The 19,211-nt window shown below is 36.7% G+C and overlaps 1 protein-coding gene across 1 annotated transcript in view; it reads left to right on the top strand.

The window, feature by feature from the left end:
• LOC122812221 overlaps positions 1-19,211 on the top strand; it is a 459,827-nt gene that overhangs the window by 138,058 nt on the left and 302,558 nt on the right. Inside the window, exon 3 of the mRNA XM_044084564.1 lies at positions 18,960-19,211. This exon is cut by the window's right edge and continues 51 nt beyond it. Within this exon, the coding sequence (XP_043940499.1) occupies positions 18,960-19,211 (252 nt within the window). The remainder of the gene's footprint in view (positions 1-18,959) is intronic.

The raw sequence follows: 19,211 nt of genomic DNA on the forward strand, positions 1-19,211 counted from the left end.
GTTGCTTGGGTGTCTGCTTTGGAGGCCTCTGTAGTTTTGGTAGATTTTTGATCAGTGCCTCCGAGTATGTCTTTGTGTGTTTATGTATTTGTTTTGCAGTTGTGATAGTTCTATGTGAAACTGGGTTTGTGGTGTGCGTGCTTCCCTTCTCCTCCTGTCTGGTCTTGCCAGTCCTGAGTTGAGAGAGCTCAGCCTCCAGTTTGGCTATATAGTTGCATCTCTGACATGTATTTGTGTTTTGTGGGAGAAGGAGTGGGTTGTCTGTGTACATGAGGCAATTGTAACATTGCCTCAAGATGCCCAGATTCACCAGCTGAACAGGAGAGGACGCTAGCAACTGACCCTTCGACATGCTGAAAAGTGCTAGGAATTGACCCAAAATGGCCAATAGACTACAAGTTTCTGGCTGGAACCACTCCTCTAGGGACAAATAGGCCGCTCAGTGCTCCCCACTCCCACTGGTGAACAAAGATGCTTCCTTTTATCCAAATAAGGATATGGAATAGCACAGGAACCAAGACAAAGCCCAGAGATCAGCAAACTCTGAAGACTGGACTATTCTAGTTCAGTAAGGCGGGAAAACAAGATTTTTTTTTTGTTTTTTCTTTTTGCAGAAAACAGAGGAAAACAGACAGTAAATGCTATAAATGCTTTTAAATGGCTAGACTTGAGTGTGTTAGCCTACAGGTAAATTAAGCAACAAATAACTTTTAAAAGTGCAAAACAGTTAATCAACACAAAACAGTTTAAATAGAATGCAGAGCTGTATAAACAGGCGAAAAATGCAGTCGCTAAGCAGTAAATCATCAAAAAGCCAGAAAAATACTTAAATCAGGAAAAAGTCACTCTTTTGCTCTCTACTGCTTGTAGAACTCTGCAGGACACCACGAGGAGCGGTGCTGAGTTGAATACAAGCGGCGCTAAAGCAGGCTTTATTACAGGGGCTGAAAAGAGCTAGGAATTGACCCAAAATGGCCAATAGACTACAAGTTTCTGGCTGGAACCACTCCTCTAGGGACAAATAGGCTGCTCAGTGCTCCCCACTCCCACTGGTGAACAAAGACACTTCCTTTTATCCAAATAAGGATATGGAATAGCACAGGAACCAAGACAAAGCCCAGAGATCAGCAAACTCTGAAGACTGGACTATTCTAGTTCAGTAAGGAAAACAAGATTTTTTTTTTTTTTTTTTGCAGAAAGAGGAAAAACAGACAGTAAATGCTATAAATGCTTTTAAGCTAGCGACTTGAGTGTGTTAGCCTACAGGTAAAATTAAGCAACAAATAACTTTTTAAAAGTGCAAAACAGTTAATCAACACAAAAGCAGTTTAAATAGAATGCAGAGCTGTATAAACATGTTAAAATGCAGTCGCTAAGCAGTAAATAATCAAAAAGCCAGAAAAAAATACTTAAATCAGTTATAGCAAATACAGTTATAACAAATGCTCTGAAATATACTGTATATTTCCAAAATGTTTGAGGAGAGTCAGAACACAAGAAGGTTCAGGCGAAAGAGAAAAAAAATGTTTTGTTTTAGTTTTTGAAAGGGAAAAAAGAGGAACAGAAGGCCTTATCAAATGTTCTCTCTGTATTAAGCAGAATGAGCTAATGACACTAGACTGGGAGATATGTTACAGTAAAGGCAGGCAACTGCAAAGCCACCAAGTATAAGAGCAAGACACCAACAGGGAGGGAGGGTGGGACAAAATAGCCTACAGACAGCAAGCACTAGAGAGACAAATGAAAGTTTTTAAACAGATAAGGATTTGTGAAGATACTGAATAGACAAAGTGCTTTATATATATTAAATTGTAAAAACAGTAATCTGTAAAAATAATCAAAAAAAAATCAAGATACTTATATTTTGTAGCTCAGTTGCGTTTACCAACTTCTCCAGTCTGCACTGTGTGCAAAGACAGAAACCCTACCAAAGTTAGGGCTTAAAATAGCCTACAGACAGCAAGCACTAGAGAGATAAATGAAAGTTTTTAAACAGATAAGGATTTGTGAAGATACTGAATAGACAAACTGCTTTATATATACTAAATTGTAAAAACCGTAATCTGTAAAAATAATCAAAAAAAAATCAAGATACTTATATTTTGTAGCTCAGTTGCGGTCAACAACTTCTCCAGTTTGCACTGTGTGCAAAGACAGAAACCCTACCAAAGTTAGGGCTTAAAATAGCCTACAGACAGCAAGCACTAGAGAGACAAATGAAAGTTTTTAAACAGATAAGGATTTGTGAAGATACTGAATAGACAAAGTGCTTCATATATATTAAATTGTAAAAACAGTAATCTGTAAAATAATCAAAAAAAAAAAAATCAAGATACTTATATTTTGTAGCTCAGTTGCGGTCAACAACTTCTCCAGTCTGCAATGTGTGCAAAGACAGAAACCCTACCAAAGTTAGGGCTTAAAATAGCCTACAGACAGCAAGCACTAGAGAGACAAATGAACGTTTTTAAACAGATAAGGATTTGTGAAGATACTGAATAGACAAAGTGCTTTATATATATTAAATTGTAAAAACAGTAATCTGTAAAAATAATCAAAAATCAAGATAATTATATTTTGTAGCTCAGTTGTAGTCAACAACTTCTCCAGTCTGCACTGTGTGCAAAGACAGAAACCCTACCAAAGTTAGGGCTTAAAATAGCCTACAGACAGCAAGCACTAGAGAGACAAATGAAAGTTTTTAAATAGATAAGGATTTGTGAAGATACTGAATAGACAAAGTGCTTTATATATATTAAATTGTAAAACAGTAATCTGTAAAAATAATCAAAAAATCAAGATACTTATATTTTGTAGCTCAGTTGCGGTCAACAACTTCTCCAGTCTGCACTGTGTGCAAAGACAGAAACCCTACCAAAGTTAGGGCTTAAAATAGCCTACAGACAGCAAGCACTAGAGAGACAAATGAAAGTTTTTAAACAGATAAGGATTTGTGAAGATACTGAATAGACAAAGTGCTTTATATATATTAAATTGTAAAAACAGTAATCTGTAAAAATAATCAAAAAAAATCTAGATACTTATATTTTGTAGCTCAGTTGCAGTCAACAACTTCTCCAGTCTGCACTGTGTGCAAAGACAGAAACCCTACCAAAGATAGGGCTTAAAATAGCCTACAGACATCAAGCACTAGAGAGACAAATGAAAGTTTTTAAACAGATAAGGATTTGTGAAGATACTGAATAGACAAAGTGCTTTATATATATTAAATTGTAAAAACAGTAATCTGTAAAAATAATCAAAAAAAAATCAAGATACTTATATTTTGTAGCTCAGTTGCGTTTACCAACTTCTCCAGTCTGCACTGTGTGCAAAGACAGAAACCCTACCAAAGTTAGGGCTTAAAATAGCCTACAGACAGCAAGCACTAGAGAGATAAATGAAAGTTTTTAAACAGATAAGGATTTGTGAAGATACTGAATAGACAAACTGCTTTATATATACTAAATTGTAAAAACCGTAATCTGTAAAAATAATCAAAAAAAAATCAAGATACTTATATTTTGTAGCTCAGTTGCGGTCAACAACTTCTCCAGTTTGCACTGTGTGCAAAGACAGAAACCCTACCAAAGTTAGGGCTTAAAATAGCCTACAGACAGCAAGCACTAGAGAGACAAATGAAAGTTTTTAAACAGATAAGGATTTGTGAAGATACTGAATAGACAAAGTGCTTCATGTATATTAAATTGTAAAAACAGTAATCTGTAAAAATAATCAAAAAAAAAAAAAATCAAGATACTTATATTTTGTAGCTCAGTTGCGGTCAACAACTTCTCCAGTCTGCAATGTGTGCAAAGACAGAAACCCTACCAAAGTTAGGGCTTAAAATAGCCTACAGACAGCAAGCACTAGAGAGACAAATGAACGTTTTTAAACAGATAAGGATTTGTGAAGATACTGAATAGACAAAGTGCTTTATATATATTAAATTGTAAAAACAGTAATCTGTAAAAATAATCAAAAAAAATCAAGATACTTATATTTTGTAGCTCAGTTGCGGTCAACAACTTCTCCAGTCTGCACTGTGTGCAAAGACAGAAACCCTACCAAAGTTAGGGCTTAAAATAGCCTACAGACAGCAAGCACTAGAGAGACAAATGAAAGTTTTTAAATAGATAAGGATTTGTGAAGATACTGAATAGACAAAGTGCTTTATATATATTAAATTGTAAAAACAGTAATCTGTAAAATAATCAAAAAATCAAGATACTTATATTTTGTAGCTCAGTTGCGGTCAACAACTTCTCCAGTCTGCACTGTGTGCAAAGACAGAAACCCTACCAAAGTTAGGGCTTAAAATAGCCTACAGACAGCAAGCACTAGAGAGACAAATGAATGTTTTTAAACAGATAAGGATTTGTGAAGATGCTGAATAGACAAAGTGCTTTATATATATTAAATTGTAAAAACAGTAATCTGTAAAAATAAAAACAAAAATCAAGATAATTATATTTTGTAGCTCAGTTGCGGTCAACAACTTCTCCAGTCTGCACTGTGTGCAAAGACAGAAACCCTACCAAAGTTAGGGCTTAAAAACCAGAACAGCTTCTTTTTTTTTGTACAAGAACACAAAAGATCCAGCCCCCACTAGCCAAAAGATAATTACACAGAGGAAATGTTTCAGTTTACACAATAGCCTACAGACAGCAAGCACTAGAGAGACAAATTAAAGTTTTTAAACAGATAAGGATTTGTGAAGATACTGACTAGACAAAGTGATTTATATATATATTAAATTGTAAAAACAGTAATCTGTAAAAATAATAAAAAAGTCAAGATACTTATATTTTGTAGCTCAGTTGCGGTCAACAACTTCTCCAGTCTGCACTGTGTGCAAAGACAGAAACCCTACCAAAGTTAGGGCTTAAAATAGCCTACAGACAGCAAGCACTAGAGAGACAAATGAAAGTTTTTAAACAGATAAGGATTTGTGAAGATACTGAATAGACAAAGTGCTTTATATATATTAAATTGTAAAAACAGTAATCTGTAAAAATAATCAAAAAAAATCAAGATACTTATATTTTGTAGCTCAGTTGCGGTCAACAACTTCTCCAGTCTGCACTGTGTGCAAAGACAGAAACCCTACCAAAGTTAGGGCTTAAAATAGCCTACAGACAGCAAGCACTAGAGAGACAAATGAAAGTTTTTAAACAGATAAGGATTTGTGAAGATACTGAATAGACAAAGTGCTTTATATATATTAAATTGTAAAAACAGTAATCTGTAAAAATAATCAAAAAAATCAAGATACTTATATTTTGTAGCTCAGTTGTGGTCAACAACTTCTCCAGTCTGCACTGTGTGCAAAGACAAAAACCCTACCAAAGTTAGGGCTTAAAATAGCCTACAGACAGCAAGCACTAGAGAGACAAATGAAAGTTTTAAACAGATAAGGATTTGTGAAGATACTGAATAGACAAAGTGCTTTATATATATTAAATTGTAAAAACAGTAATCTGTAAAAATAATCAAAAAAAAAATCAAGATACTTATATTTTGTAGCTCAGGTGCGGTCAACAACTTCTCCAGTCTGCACTGTGTGCAAAGACAGAAACCCTACCAAAGTTAGGGCTTAAAATAGCCTACAGACAGCAAGCACTAGAGAGACAAATGAAAGTTTTTAAACAGATAAGGATTTTTGAAGATACTGAATAGACAAAGTGCTTTATATATATTAAATTGTAAAAACAGTAATCTGTAAAAATAACCAAAAAAAAATCAAGATACTTATATTTTGTAGCTCAGTTGCGGTCAACAACTTCTCCAGTCTGCACTGTGTGCAAAGACAGAAACTCTACCAAAGTTAGGGCTGAAAATAGCCTACAGACAGCAAGCACTAGAGAGACAAATGAAAGTTTTTAAACAGATAAGGATTTGTGAAGATACTGAATAGACAAAGTGCTTTATATATATTAAATTGTAAAAACAGTAATCTGTAAAAATAATAAAAAAAATCAAGATACTTATATTTTGTAGCTCAGTTGCGGTCAACAACTTCTCCAGTCTGCACTGTGTGCAAAGACAGAAACCCTACCAAAGTTAGGGCTTAAAAACCAGAACAGCTTCTTTTTTTTTGTACAAGAACACAAAAGATCCAGCCCCCACTAGCCAAAAGATAATTACACAGAGGAAATATTTCAGTTTACACAATAGCCTATAGACAGCAAGCACTAGAGAGACAAATGAAAGTTTTTAAGCAGATAAGGATTTGTGAAGATACTGAATAGACAAAGTGCTTTATATATATTAAATTGTAAAAACAGTAATCTGTAAAAATAATCAAAAAAAATCAAGATACTTATATTTTGTAGCTCAGTTGTGGTCAAAAACTTCTCCAGTCTGCACTGTGTGCAAAGACAGAAACCCTACCAAAGTTAGGGCTTAAAATAGCCTACAGACAGCAAGCACTAGAGAGACAAATGAAAGTTTTTAAACAGATAAGGATTTGTGAAGATACTGAATAGACAAAGTGCTTTATATATATTAAATTGTAAAAACAGTAATCTGTAAAAATAATCAAAAAAAATCAAGATACTTATATTTTGTAGCTCAGTTGTGGTCAACAACTTCTCCAGTCTGCACTGTGTGCAAAGACAGAAACCCTACCAAAGTTAGGGCTTAAAATAGCCTACAGACAGCAAGCACTAGAGAGACAAATGAAAGTTTTTTAAACAGATAAGGATTTGTGAAGATACTGAATAGACAAAGTGCTTTATATATATTAAATTGTAAAAACAGTAATCTGTAAAAATAATCAAAAAAAAATCAAGATACTTATATTTTGTAGCTCCGTTGTGGTCAACAACTTCTCCAGTCTGCACTGTGTGCAAAGACAGAAACCCTACCAAAGTTAGGGCTTAAAATAGCCTACAGACAGCAAGCACTAGAGAGACAAATGAAAGTTTTTAAACAGATAAGGATTTGTGAAGATACTGAATAAACAAAGTGCTTTATATATATTAAATTGTAAAAACAGTAATCTGTAAAAATAATCAAAAAAAATCAAGATACTTATATTTTGTAGCTCAGTTGCGGTCAGCAACTTCTCCAGTCTGCACTGTGTGCAAAGACAGAAACCCTACCAAAGTTAGGGCTTAAAAACCAGAACAGCTTCTTTTTTTTTGTACAAGAACACAAAAGATCCAGCCCCCACTAGCCAAAAGATAATTACACAGAGGAAATATTTCAGTTTACACAATAGCCTATAGACAGCAAGCACTAGAGAGACAAATGAAAGTTTTTAAGCAGATAAGGATTTGTGAAGATACTGAATAGACAAAGTGCTTTATATATATTAAATTGTAAAAACAGTAATCTGTAAAAATAATCAAAAAAAATCAAGATACTTATATTTTGTAGCTCAGTTGTGGTCAAAAACTTCTCCAGTCTGCACTGTGTGCAAAGACAGAAACCCTACCAAAGTTAGGGCTTAAAATAGCCTACAGACAGCAAGCACTAGAGAGACAAATGAAAGTTTTTAAACAGATAAGGATTTGTGAAGATACTGAATAGACAAAGTGCTTTATATATATTAAATTGTAAAAACAGTAATCTGTAAAAATAATCAAAAAAAATCAAGATACTTATATTTTGTAGCTCAGTTGTGGTCAACAACTTCTCCAGTCTGCACTGTGTGCAAAGACAGAAACCCTACCAAAGTTAGGGCTTAAAATAGCCTACAGACAGCAAGCACTAGAGAGACAAATGAAAGTTTTTAAACAGATAAGGATTTGTGAAGATACTGAATAGACAAAGTGCTTTATATATATTAAATTGTAAAAACAGTAATCTGTAAAAATAATCAAAAAAAAATCAAGATACTTATATTTTGTAGCTCCGTTGTGGTCAACAACTTCTCCAGTCTGCACTGTGTGCAAAGACAGAAACCCTACCAAAGTTAGGGCTTAAAATAGCCTACAGACAGCAAGCACTAGAGAGACAAATGAAAGTTTTAAACAGATAAGGATTTGTGAAGATACTGAATAAACAAAGTGCTTTATATATATTAAATTGTAAAAACAGTAATCTGTAAAAATAATCAAAAAAAATCAAGATACTTATATTTTGTAGCTCAGTTGCGGTCAGCAACTTCTCCAGTCTGCACTGTGTGCAAAGACAGAAACCCTACCAAAGTTAGGGCTTAAAAACCAGAACAGCTTCTTTTTTTTTGTACAAGAACACAAAAGATCCAGCCCCCACTAGCCAAAAGATAATTACACAGAGGAAATGATTCAGTTTACACAATAGCCTACAGACAACAAGCACTAGAGAGACAAATGAAAGTTTTTAAACAGATAAGGATTTGTGAAGATACTGAATAGACAAAGTGCTTTATATATATTAAATTGTAAAAACAGTAATCTGTAAAAATAATAAAAAAAAATCTAGATACTTATATTTTGCAGCTCAGTTGCGTTCAACAACTTTTCCAGTCTGCACTGTGTGCAAAGACAGAAACCCTACCAAAGTTAGGGCTTAAAATAGCCTACAGACAGCAAGCACTAGAGAGACAAATGAAAGTTTTTAAACAGATAAGGATTTGTGAAGATACTGAATAGACAAAGTGCTTTATATATATTAAATTGTAAAAACAGTAATCTGTAAAAATAATAAAAAAAAATCAAGATACTTATATTTTGTAGCTCAGTTGCGATCAACAACTTCTCCATTCTGCACTGTGTGCAAAGACAGAAACCCTACCAAAGTTAGGGCTTAAAAACCAGAACAGCTTCTTTTTTTTTGTACAAGAACACAAAAGATCCAGCCCCCACTTGCCAAAAGATAATTACACAGAGGAAATGTTTCAGTTTACACAATAGCCTACAGACAGCAAGCACTAGAGAGACAAATGAAAGTTTTTAAACAGATAAGGATTTGTGAAGATACTGAATAGACAAAGTGCTTTATATATATTAAATTGTAAAAACAGTAATCTGTAAAAATAATCAAAAAAAATCAAGATACTTATATTTTGTAGCTCAGTTGTGGTCAACAACTTCTCCAGTCTGCACTGTGTGCAAAGACAGAAACCCTACCAAAGTTAGGGCTTAAAATAGCCTACAGACAGCAAGCACTAGAGAGACAAATGAAAGTTTTTAAACAGATAAGGATTTTTGAAGATACTGAATAGACAAAGTGCTTTATATATATATATTAAATTGTAAAAACAGTAATCTGTAAAAATAATAAAAAAAAATCAAGATACTTATATTTTGTAGCTCAGTTGCGGTCAACAACTTCTCCAGTCTGTACTGTGTGCAAAGACAGAAACCTACCAAAGTTAGGGCTTAAAATAGCCTACAGACAGCAAGCACTAGAGATACAAATGAAAGTTTTTAAACAGATAAGGATTTGTGAAGATACTGAATACACAAAGTGCTTTATATATATTAAATTGTAAAAACAGTAATCTGTAAAAATAATCAAAAAAAAATCAAGATACTTATATTTTGTAGCTCAGTTGCGGTCAACTACTTTTCCAGTCTGCACTGTGTGCAAAGACAGAAACCCTACCAAAGTTAGGGCTTAAAATAGCCTACAGACAGCAAGCACTAGAGAGACAAATGAAAGTTTTTAAACAGATAAGGATTTGTGAAGATACTGAATAGACAAAGTGCTTTATATATATTAAATTGTAAAAACAGTAATCTGTAAAAATAATCAAAAAAAATCAAGATACTTATATTTTGTAGCTCAGTTGCGGTCAACAACTTCTCCAGTCTGCACTGTGTGCAAACCCAGTAAACAAAATTTAAATAACTTAAAGGTTTCTTTGGGGATGAGTACATTTAGGCTACTAAAATCCTTTGATTTTGGACACAAAAATTATTCTAAACCCTTCTAGTTTGGTAGGACTTCTTGAATGGAGCTTTTGGATGGACTTCTCCTATGACACTTGTGACTAGTAGATTGCTCTCCAGATTTTGTATCCTAGGTAGAGAGGGTCAATACCTATCCTGGAAGACTGGCATTTGTGTATGTGTGGGTGTGTGTGAGAGACTGTGTGCATTACTGGATGGCATACCCATTTTCCCTGAGAATAATAGACTTAGAACATCTTGGTAGCTCAACAGGTAGTACGCTTACATATGATGCAGAAGGATCTGGGATCTATTCCCCCCCAGGTAATTAAATTAATTTTGAGGGTGGGTTTGGAATAATGGTTAAGGTATTTGTCTCATAGACACAAGGTACAGAGTTTGATTTTGATCTCACGCTATTGCCTAGGATTAAAATGGCCCCTCAGGGCAGTTAGCCTAATATTCACCTGTGGAGATTGCACATCTACTTTTTTGCCAATGATTTGTGATAGGTTCATAAGTACTTACTAGGCTAATGATCCATGAGGATCTTCAGGAGCCTAACTTCTATTTCAAATACATTTCTAGCCCTAGTATTTTTAGTGTGATTTACCCAGAGCTCCTTATATTATAAGTAAGAATAACCCCGGAGCAGGCAGAGCATTAACATGTTACCCATGTTCGTAAAGGACAAGGGTGCCAATCCAGAGGTGAACTTACATTTTCCCATCCACTTTCTCAGATTATGCTTGAATAGAGTAAGATATGTACTTTGCTTTACATGTAGAGGAAGACAATTCCAGAAAATTGGAATTCTGTGTGAGACATATCTGTCCTCCCACATGTTCTATACTAGTTGCGTAAGAGATAGAGATTTCTTGAGTGGATGTTTCTACCACTATTTGACTTGCAGATGAACAGTAGAGCTGAAAGAATTGTATCAGTGAAAGCCCTGTACATGAGGCAGAGATCACCCCTCAGTAATCTGTAAGATACCAAAAAGAGGGACAGAGCTTTGAGATATGTAGTATAGCTTATGTGGTTTAGGACCTTGATTTTCTTCTTGTTCTTCTTATAGACCCTTGATTTTATGAGTGAGAAAGCATTGTGGTCACTTGAGTTATGCCAGCTGTTTAGACAGGTGGGGACATTATATTCAATGATCAGCTTAATGAGTGCAGAATACAGTGGAATGATCACCTCCCTGGACCTGGATGTAATACCCCTACTAATAAGCTGTACAATGAAAAAGGACTACTTCTTTGCAACACTGGATACATGGAGATAAAATGACAGTTCATTGTCCACATGGATTTTCAAGTCCTTCACAAATGGTTCATTTTTAGGTGTGTATTATCAATGTGATAGTTGCAGGAAACTTCATGCCAGACAAAGGATGCCATTATACACTGGCATTTAGCTTTAGGCCATGGCTTTTTTCAAAGTGACAGTTGCATGAAACTTCATGCCTAACCAAGAATGCCATTATACACAGGCATTTAGTTTTAGGCCATGGCTTTCACACCAACTATTTGTTTGGAAAAACCTTTTTACAAGATCTTGGTATCTTCTGGAAAATTTATGATGGTACTGAGTTTGTAGTCATCTGCAAATCTGGTCAGACATAAGTCTTAAACATAAGCTTTGACCTCTGAGAAGTAGATGCCAAGGAGGAGAGGCCTAAGGACCAAATCCAGTGGTATACCACTAGTGATAGGTCATTTGGAGGAGGTAGAGCCACCCATCCTAATTTCCTGGGTTCTGTTTCTGAGCCAGTTTGCTATCCAGTGAGTTACATAGGGATTGACATTTTGCTGGATGAGTTTATCAAGTCTGCCTGATTGGGTGATGGTGTTGAATGCCTTTGTAGGGTCCAAATATGCAGTTTATACAGATGTATAGATTTTTCCTTCAGCAAAAGCTTCATTACCTTTTTAAAAAAGTCAATCAGATTAAGTAGGTGGCTCTACCTTGACAAAATCAAACATATTCAATTCAAGAGTTTATAGGCTACCTATATCTTTATTTATTAATTCCATAACGAGTCTTCCCCATAACCTTACAGATGAGGCTGGTCAGGCTTACACGTTTATAGATGCCTGGGTCAGCCAACATGCCACCTTTGTGCAGGAGGATGATTGTTGCAACCCTCCACTCATCCAATACAAACCCTGATTTGAGGTTGATATTGAAGACCCCCTCTGTAGAGGGGTTGACAGGTTCTATTTCGGGCTGACCAGTAGACATCTTGATACATTATCAGTCTCCATAAAAACAGTGTTCCTGCCTTCAATAGTGCTTTGAGGACTTGCTCCTGGGAGATTAGGGGTTGTGTGGATACTGGTATGTGATCTGGGAGTTTTAGGGGGACAGGGGAGTGAAGTTAAATTTATCTGCTAGTAGATTGGCTATGTCCATAGGATTAGAGTATGTGATATAATTTACTGTTAGCTCTGTGCAGTTTTGAGCATTATGTCTAAGGTTTCTTGCATAGTTAAAGAAGGCTTTGCAGTTATCTTTTGCCTGGGTGGCTATTTTTACCTCCTGTCTAGCTCTGGTAGATTTGATCAGGGACTGGAGTTCCTTGTTAAGATTGGCAAGACCATTTTTGGCATTGGGGCTTATGTTTATTTTTACATGCAGTGAAATTTTCCTTTTATTGTATGGGTTTGACAGTCAGACTCCAGTGTAATGAGAGAGCAACATAATAATACAGCAGTATTCATAATATCAGCTTATGCCCCGCAGCAGGATTGTGATCATTAGGAAAAGAGTAAATTCAGACAACAGTTGTAGGACCTATTAAGTAAAGCAGAAAACAGGAACTGGCATTCATAATGAGTGACCTGAATGCACATATTGGGACAGAGAGAACAGAATATGAGGACTGCCTAGGTACACATAGGTGGGGCAACAGGAATAAAGAAGGAGAGGCCAGTCTAGACTTATGTTTGGCAAATGGCTTGATGGTGGCCAACAAGTGGTTCAGAAAGAGAGACAGTCACAAGATCATGTGCAAAAGTGGCCAACATGCAACTCAGGTAAACTTCCTCCTGGTAAGGAAAGGGCACTAGGCTAGGATTAGTGATTGCAAAGTCATCCCTGTTGAAGCAGTCAGCTGACAGCATAAACCACTAGTTTCCACAATCAGCTGCAAGCAGTGGTCAGAGAAGGCTCTAAGGTCAACAGAGACCAGGCTGAAGACCTGGAACTTGACTGGGGAGAAAGTACAACAGTTCAAGTAATTACTCAGGGCTCTAGCACCACAAGAAGAGGAGGAAATAGGTGGAGTTGAAGAAGAATGGCAGGACCTCAAAACAGCATGTGTTAGGACTACAGAACAGACATGTGTCCAAGCCAGATATGGAAATAGGGTACATAAGGAAATCTGGCGGTGGAATGCAGAAGTCCAGGAGGAAGGACTGAAGGAAAAAGTGGGAGACTGAAAAGACAGACCAGGCTAGGAAGGGATACTGGTTGGCTAACACAGAGGCTAAGAGAGGAGTTGCAATAGCAAAGAATAGGGCATTAGAGGCTGTCTACCAACTTCTGGAAAATGACTCAGTGGATGGCACAAAGAAACTCTATCAGGTTACAAGGCAAAGAGGCAAAGACAGAAAGATAAAGAAGATAGTCAGACACCCTTTGTAAGGGATGCCAACAACAACCTGCTCACCAGTCTACAGGACATCAAAGACAGATATAAGGAGGACTTCCAGTAGCTTCTGAATGAAGAAAACCCCACTGAAGCTGTACTGCCCCAGACAGCCTCCAGTGAAAGAAGAAGAGGCCAGACCATAGAAGAAGTAAGAACAGCACTTAGGAAAATGAAGTCAGGGAAAGCAGCAGGCTCACATGAGGTCCTAGCAGATATGATCAAGATGTTAGGTGAGATAGATGAAAAATGGCTCCTGAGGGTACTCACTGCAGTATGGAGAGACAGGGGTACCACAGATGCTTGAAGAACAAGTATACTAGTGCCAATGTACAAGAACAAAGGGGGCATTCACAACTGTGGATAGTACAGATATATCAAACTCCTATCACACTGCATGAAAGTTCTGGAGAGGGTAACTGATTAACACAGTAGCAGAAAGTAAAATTGGAAATGAGCAGTTTGGATTCAGATCAGGATGCAGTACAATCAACCAGATGTTTGCAATGAGACAGATACGTACTTGGGAAGAAGCTTGAAATGAGGAAAGAGTCCAACTGGGCATTTCTAGACTTGGAAAAAAGCACATGAAGAGATCTCAATAAAACTGGTTTGGGCAGTTTTGTGGTGGTTCGGAGCCCCAGAAACATTGGTAGCATTAGTGCAATCTTTGTGGAAATATCCTATGACTCGAACAGCATTTCAGATGGCATTTTATCGAATATACCGTTCGTCGAACCATTCTGACTGAGATTGCTTTATGATAGGGATTAGGAAATTTGCCCTTTCCCCATTGAAGTGAGATGTTGGAGTTGGTATATATAATAACGGGGAGTGTGGGGGTTTGAAGAATGGCATTTCTGATGAAGTGTCATTCGATGTTCTAAACCTTTGATGAATTAATATAGACCCAACTCAAGTACAAACAGTGTTCAGTCTTACAGAGTGGGTGTGCATCAGGGTTCAGCTCTGAGCCCATTGCTGTTCATACTGGTGATAAACTACATTACCAAAAATGTTGTAGGGGACAGATCAACAAAGTAGCTGTAAGCAGACGATGTGGCATTACAGGCAGCCTCTGCACAAGAACTTCAGCAAAGGGTAGGGGAATGGAATGCAAAACTGAAGGCACATGGGATGAAACTGAGTACAGATAAGACAGCTGTAATGGGAGCGAATGGGGAAAAGAGCCTGTGAAATGAGATAAAAGGAAAAACAGTGGAATAGGTTAAGAGCTTCAAGTATCTGGGAGGGGTGGTTATGGTGAAGGAAGTCTGAATGAGGAGGTCAAAGCTAGAATCAGAGAGGTTGCAGCCATCTGGCACAGAGTGTGAGGGGTAGTGTACGACAGAACAATGCCAAGGAAGCTGAAACGTAAGTTGGACAAAACAGTGGTGCGACCAGTACTATTGTATGGTACAGAAACCTGGGCAGTAAAGGCAGAGACATTGAGGAAGCTAGAGGTAATGGAGTTGATGAGATGAGTGATAGGATGCACACTGTGAGACAGATGAAGAAATGAGGATGTAACAGCGGAAACCAAAGTAAATCCAATTACAAAAAAGGTCAAAGAGACATGTGCAGGAAAGCAGAAGACAATCTGATGAAGAAGATTTGGGACAGACAGGAGGAAGGCAAGAGGAAACAAGGGTGTCCAGCAGAGAGGTGGATGAATAGTGTGAGAGAAGATCAGCAAGAGTCAGACAAGAGTGCTGGACAAGGTAGGAGAGTGGCATCGAATAGGGAGAGATGGTGACAAGCGACATGGCACCCCAACTGCATGTAGAAAATGGGAAAAAGGGGGTTGATGATGACGATGATGTATGGGTTTGGATCACAAGGGTTTATTTTTTGAATTTGATATTATATTTATTTCATTGGGGAGCAGATGCTTCTATACAACTATTTACATGTACATAGAATTGGGTGTGGACATTTATTTTTGGTTAGCCCTAGCATTGTCCTTTCAGGGCTCAATCTCCATCTCTTTGTTGGCATGAAAGCACTGAAGGACTTGGCACCCAAACCTGTCTTTTTAGTCAGCTCAGTATGAGCTGACTGATGGTTTGTGCACATGGAAGTTGCCCTGAAATTTGGAAGCTGGCCAGCTGTTATATCCTGTGCAGGATATAACCCATATAGCTAAGCTATAGCTAAGCTACAGCAGCGATCATTAGAACATCTGTTATGATAAGTTTACTTTTTGATGGTGCCCTGTTTTTGTAAAAGCCATGCTTCACTTTTCTGTCCAAAGGGGGCTCCTTCTCTCCTTCCTTTGCTTTCATTTGCCTTTCATATTATCCCCCTGTTTTTTGTTTGAATTTAATGAAATATAAGGAAATAAGAGAAACCGAATTACCAAGGCAAAATTCTGTGAAGTATCTGTATATATATATATATATATATATATATATATATATATATATATATATATATAATGTGTGTGTATATATATATATATATATATATATATATATATATATATATATATATATATATATATATGTACACACACACACCTGTATCATACTCTCAAAAGAATATTAACTCCCAGGCTGTATCGGGAATTTGAAAGTAACACCAGTATGTTTACTTATGGGATGTTACTTCTCCTCTGTGCCTGCCATTCATCAGCCCCCTCCTAGTGATATTGAGCCATTTTGTTTCCTCATTGCAATAGTCACATCAATGACCATTAGCAGGAGTGATAACCAGGTGGATTGGTCATTATCTAGACAACCTTGTTACGGATTTTCTTATTATTTTATCTGTCACCTCAGCCTTGGTGACTGGTGCATGTTCTTCTTTGCACAAGAGCTTGCTATACCTTCCTTACTGCATTTTTGCACAACTGCACATACAAGATAAAGGCTATCACATGACTGCAGCTCGGCAGGACAAAGCGAATGTCTTTGGTCCATAATGTTGTGTGCCATGCATCTCTCTGTCTAATCTTTGGCAGTAGTGCAGCGGGCCAGACTGCCTGACTACCCCACTGGCTGAACTGGCTTTGTCACTCATTGCAACTCTCCTTTGCTGGCTCCTCAAGCACCTAGATCTGTGGGTGATTTTGGATCTTCTGGATCACAGTCAAGGTGTTAAACCTCTGTGATATAGGATGGGCCACGAAACCGAATTATATTTAGGACCAAATAGAGAAATGGCCTCATAAGACAGTGGTTATAGGGATGCAGTGCAGTTACCTGTGTTTTTTGTAGTTCCTAATAGTCTGGTATGCATGATTATTGCAGATCGCAATTTAAGTGATGCTATAGGCAAAGGTGGCTATGCTTGTGGGCAGTGATAGGTGTGAGAAAAGGTTTTGTCTAACTATCTCTGTGTTTAGGGACTTCTCAGAAGCAAACTTTATTCAGTTACTTGATGACCTAATCAGTTCCCCAGTAATCCATATGGACATTGAAAATCTCTTGCCCTGGACCCTCATCAATTCAACTTTGCCATAGAAAAGTCCTGCCCCTTTAACTTCATAAGTTTCCTTGAAAAAGTAACCAAAGCAGTGCATAGCCATTATTCTGGACCTACAGTATATATGGACCTGCCTAAGCCCTTTTACACTATTCCCCATGCAGCATCATTGACAGACCTGTAAATCTGAATATAAATCAATGTGCTGTGCTGTGGATAGCTAACTGATTGTCTGACACTCCCCATGTGGTTAGAGATCCCAGTGCCACTTCAGAAAACGAAATAGTTACTCATGATATACAATAGGGCTCATCTTTGGGCTGTCTCCTATTTAGCATCTATTTCTCTGACTTTTAGGCTAGCAGTCCTGGCCTATGGTCATCTAGGTTTGCAGATGACAGTAAATTGGGTATTGTCATTCAGTACTCCACTGACTCACAGTTACTCCAACATACGTTAGACCATGTTAACAAATGGTGGAAGGACAATGGCTTCAAATTAAATGTCAAAAAATGTTGCATATTTCATTTTAGTAAACAAAACATTTTCACATATCATAAAGAATATACTCCTCTAATCAGGAACTCTTTGATAATTCCTTATCATTTGACCATCATGTCTCCAAACGGCTCATGTAATTTCCAAGGGCATCTCTACTTTATCTAAATAAGTCTTAATTTCCACTTTACCCATTATTGAATATAATGTGCTTTTTGGTGCTTACTGACACACACACACACACACACACACACACACACATATATATATATATATATATATATATATATATATATATATATATATATATATATATATATGTATGTGCATATACGTACATATACATACAAATATTTCAAGCACAAACAGTAATGTTTTTCCAGTCTGCCAATACTTATTGAAACATATCACTCAACATGAGAGACCTTAAAGATTCATAAGTAAAAATATTTGAATCATAAAAAATCTTAGTTATCAGGACAAACAGGTAACCCTCTTTCTGTGTTCAGTCTGTTATGGTTTCCTCCAAGGAGATCTGTGTCTAGCCTTTCGAGCTTTGAAAGATTCAACACTCTTTGACCTCCTATTCTTTCACAGAACAAATGGGACCTCAAATACACAGTTAAAGGAACTAAACCCTCATTATCAGGTAAATAAGACATGTTAGCATGATATATTCATATCACAATGTATCTCTCCTCTTTGGAACAAACTTCCATTATACTTCAAGCAAAGTAACACCCTGTCAACTTCAAGGTAAATCTAGATAACTGCATAGGCAGCCACAAATTCTCCCACAGTCTGTCTTGTCTTGCTGTCCTTGAGGTTAGAGGGAATTTTTGAATAGGTGTTTTTTGTTGGACTTGTCATGATTTGCAGACTGCTAAGTATTTACCTATGAACCTATGAACCTAAGGACTGTGAAACATTAAAGTGGCTAATACAGGATGAGGATTAAGGTTATGCCATGTACTTCCAAATACATGTATAAGGCAAAAATGGGAGTCTTTCTTTCTGTCCATGGCAATACTTTTCATTTTTTTATTTTCTTTCTTAATTGAGAGGGTATGCTGGACTCAAATGCCTCTTTTCAAGCGTATCCTATGCCAGTAGAATGGCACAGTTCACTTGCACATTTACAAGCTAGGTAGCTCAGCTTATTCATTAGTAAAAGATAAAATGATGGATCATTCTGTTAAGAATTGGTCACACAATGTGGAAAAGGCCTGATTTAAGAATGCTGTCCTAACGATTTATGAAATGTCCTAATGATTTATGAATGTTATTGTAAGATATTTGCATATTGGACAATATCTTCAGTAATATTTCATTGATGGAGGTATAGGATTGACAGATATCAAGTTTGCACAATTACTGACTTCCTAAACTGTTGAAGGTATATTGCATTAACCATGTAATCGTATTCCTAGTTATGTATCTAAACTTTTTTTATTTGAATTAGTTTCTTCTGCATTAAAGCTGAAACAGCGTTCTCAGATTTGAGAATGAGTTGTGGACAAAGCACAATCTCTTCTCATATTTCCAATGTCTTTTAGCTCCTCTACAGAAAATCAAAATTTCTCACACTGGGAGCCTTGTGTTGAAGAAAACAAAGAATCTTACCTGCATGGCTGAAGATTTCTTTCCATCTAACATCCAGATGTTTTGGCAAAAAAATGGGTTAATTCAAAATGACACTAGTTTTCAGAGCAACTGCACAGCTGAAGGAACTTGCAGAGCATCTGTCATCCTTAAGTTTCAGCCTCAGCTTGAAGATGATGGACAAGAGCTGGTATGCAAGGCATCAC

The sequence above is a fragment of the Protopterus annectens genome, chromosome 9.part0 (assembly GCF_019279795.1).
Source record: "Protopterus annectens isolate FY-2018-M chromosome 9.part0, PAN1.0, whole genome shotgun sequence".
Classification (NCBI taxonomy): Eukaryota; Metazoa; Chordata; order Ceratodontiformes; family Protopteridae; genus Protopterus; species Protopterus annectens.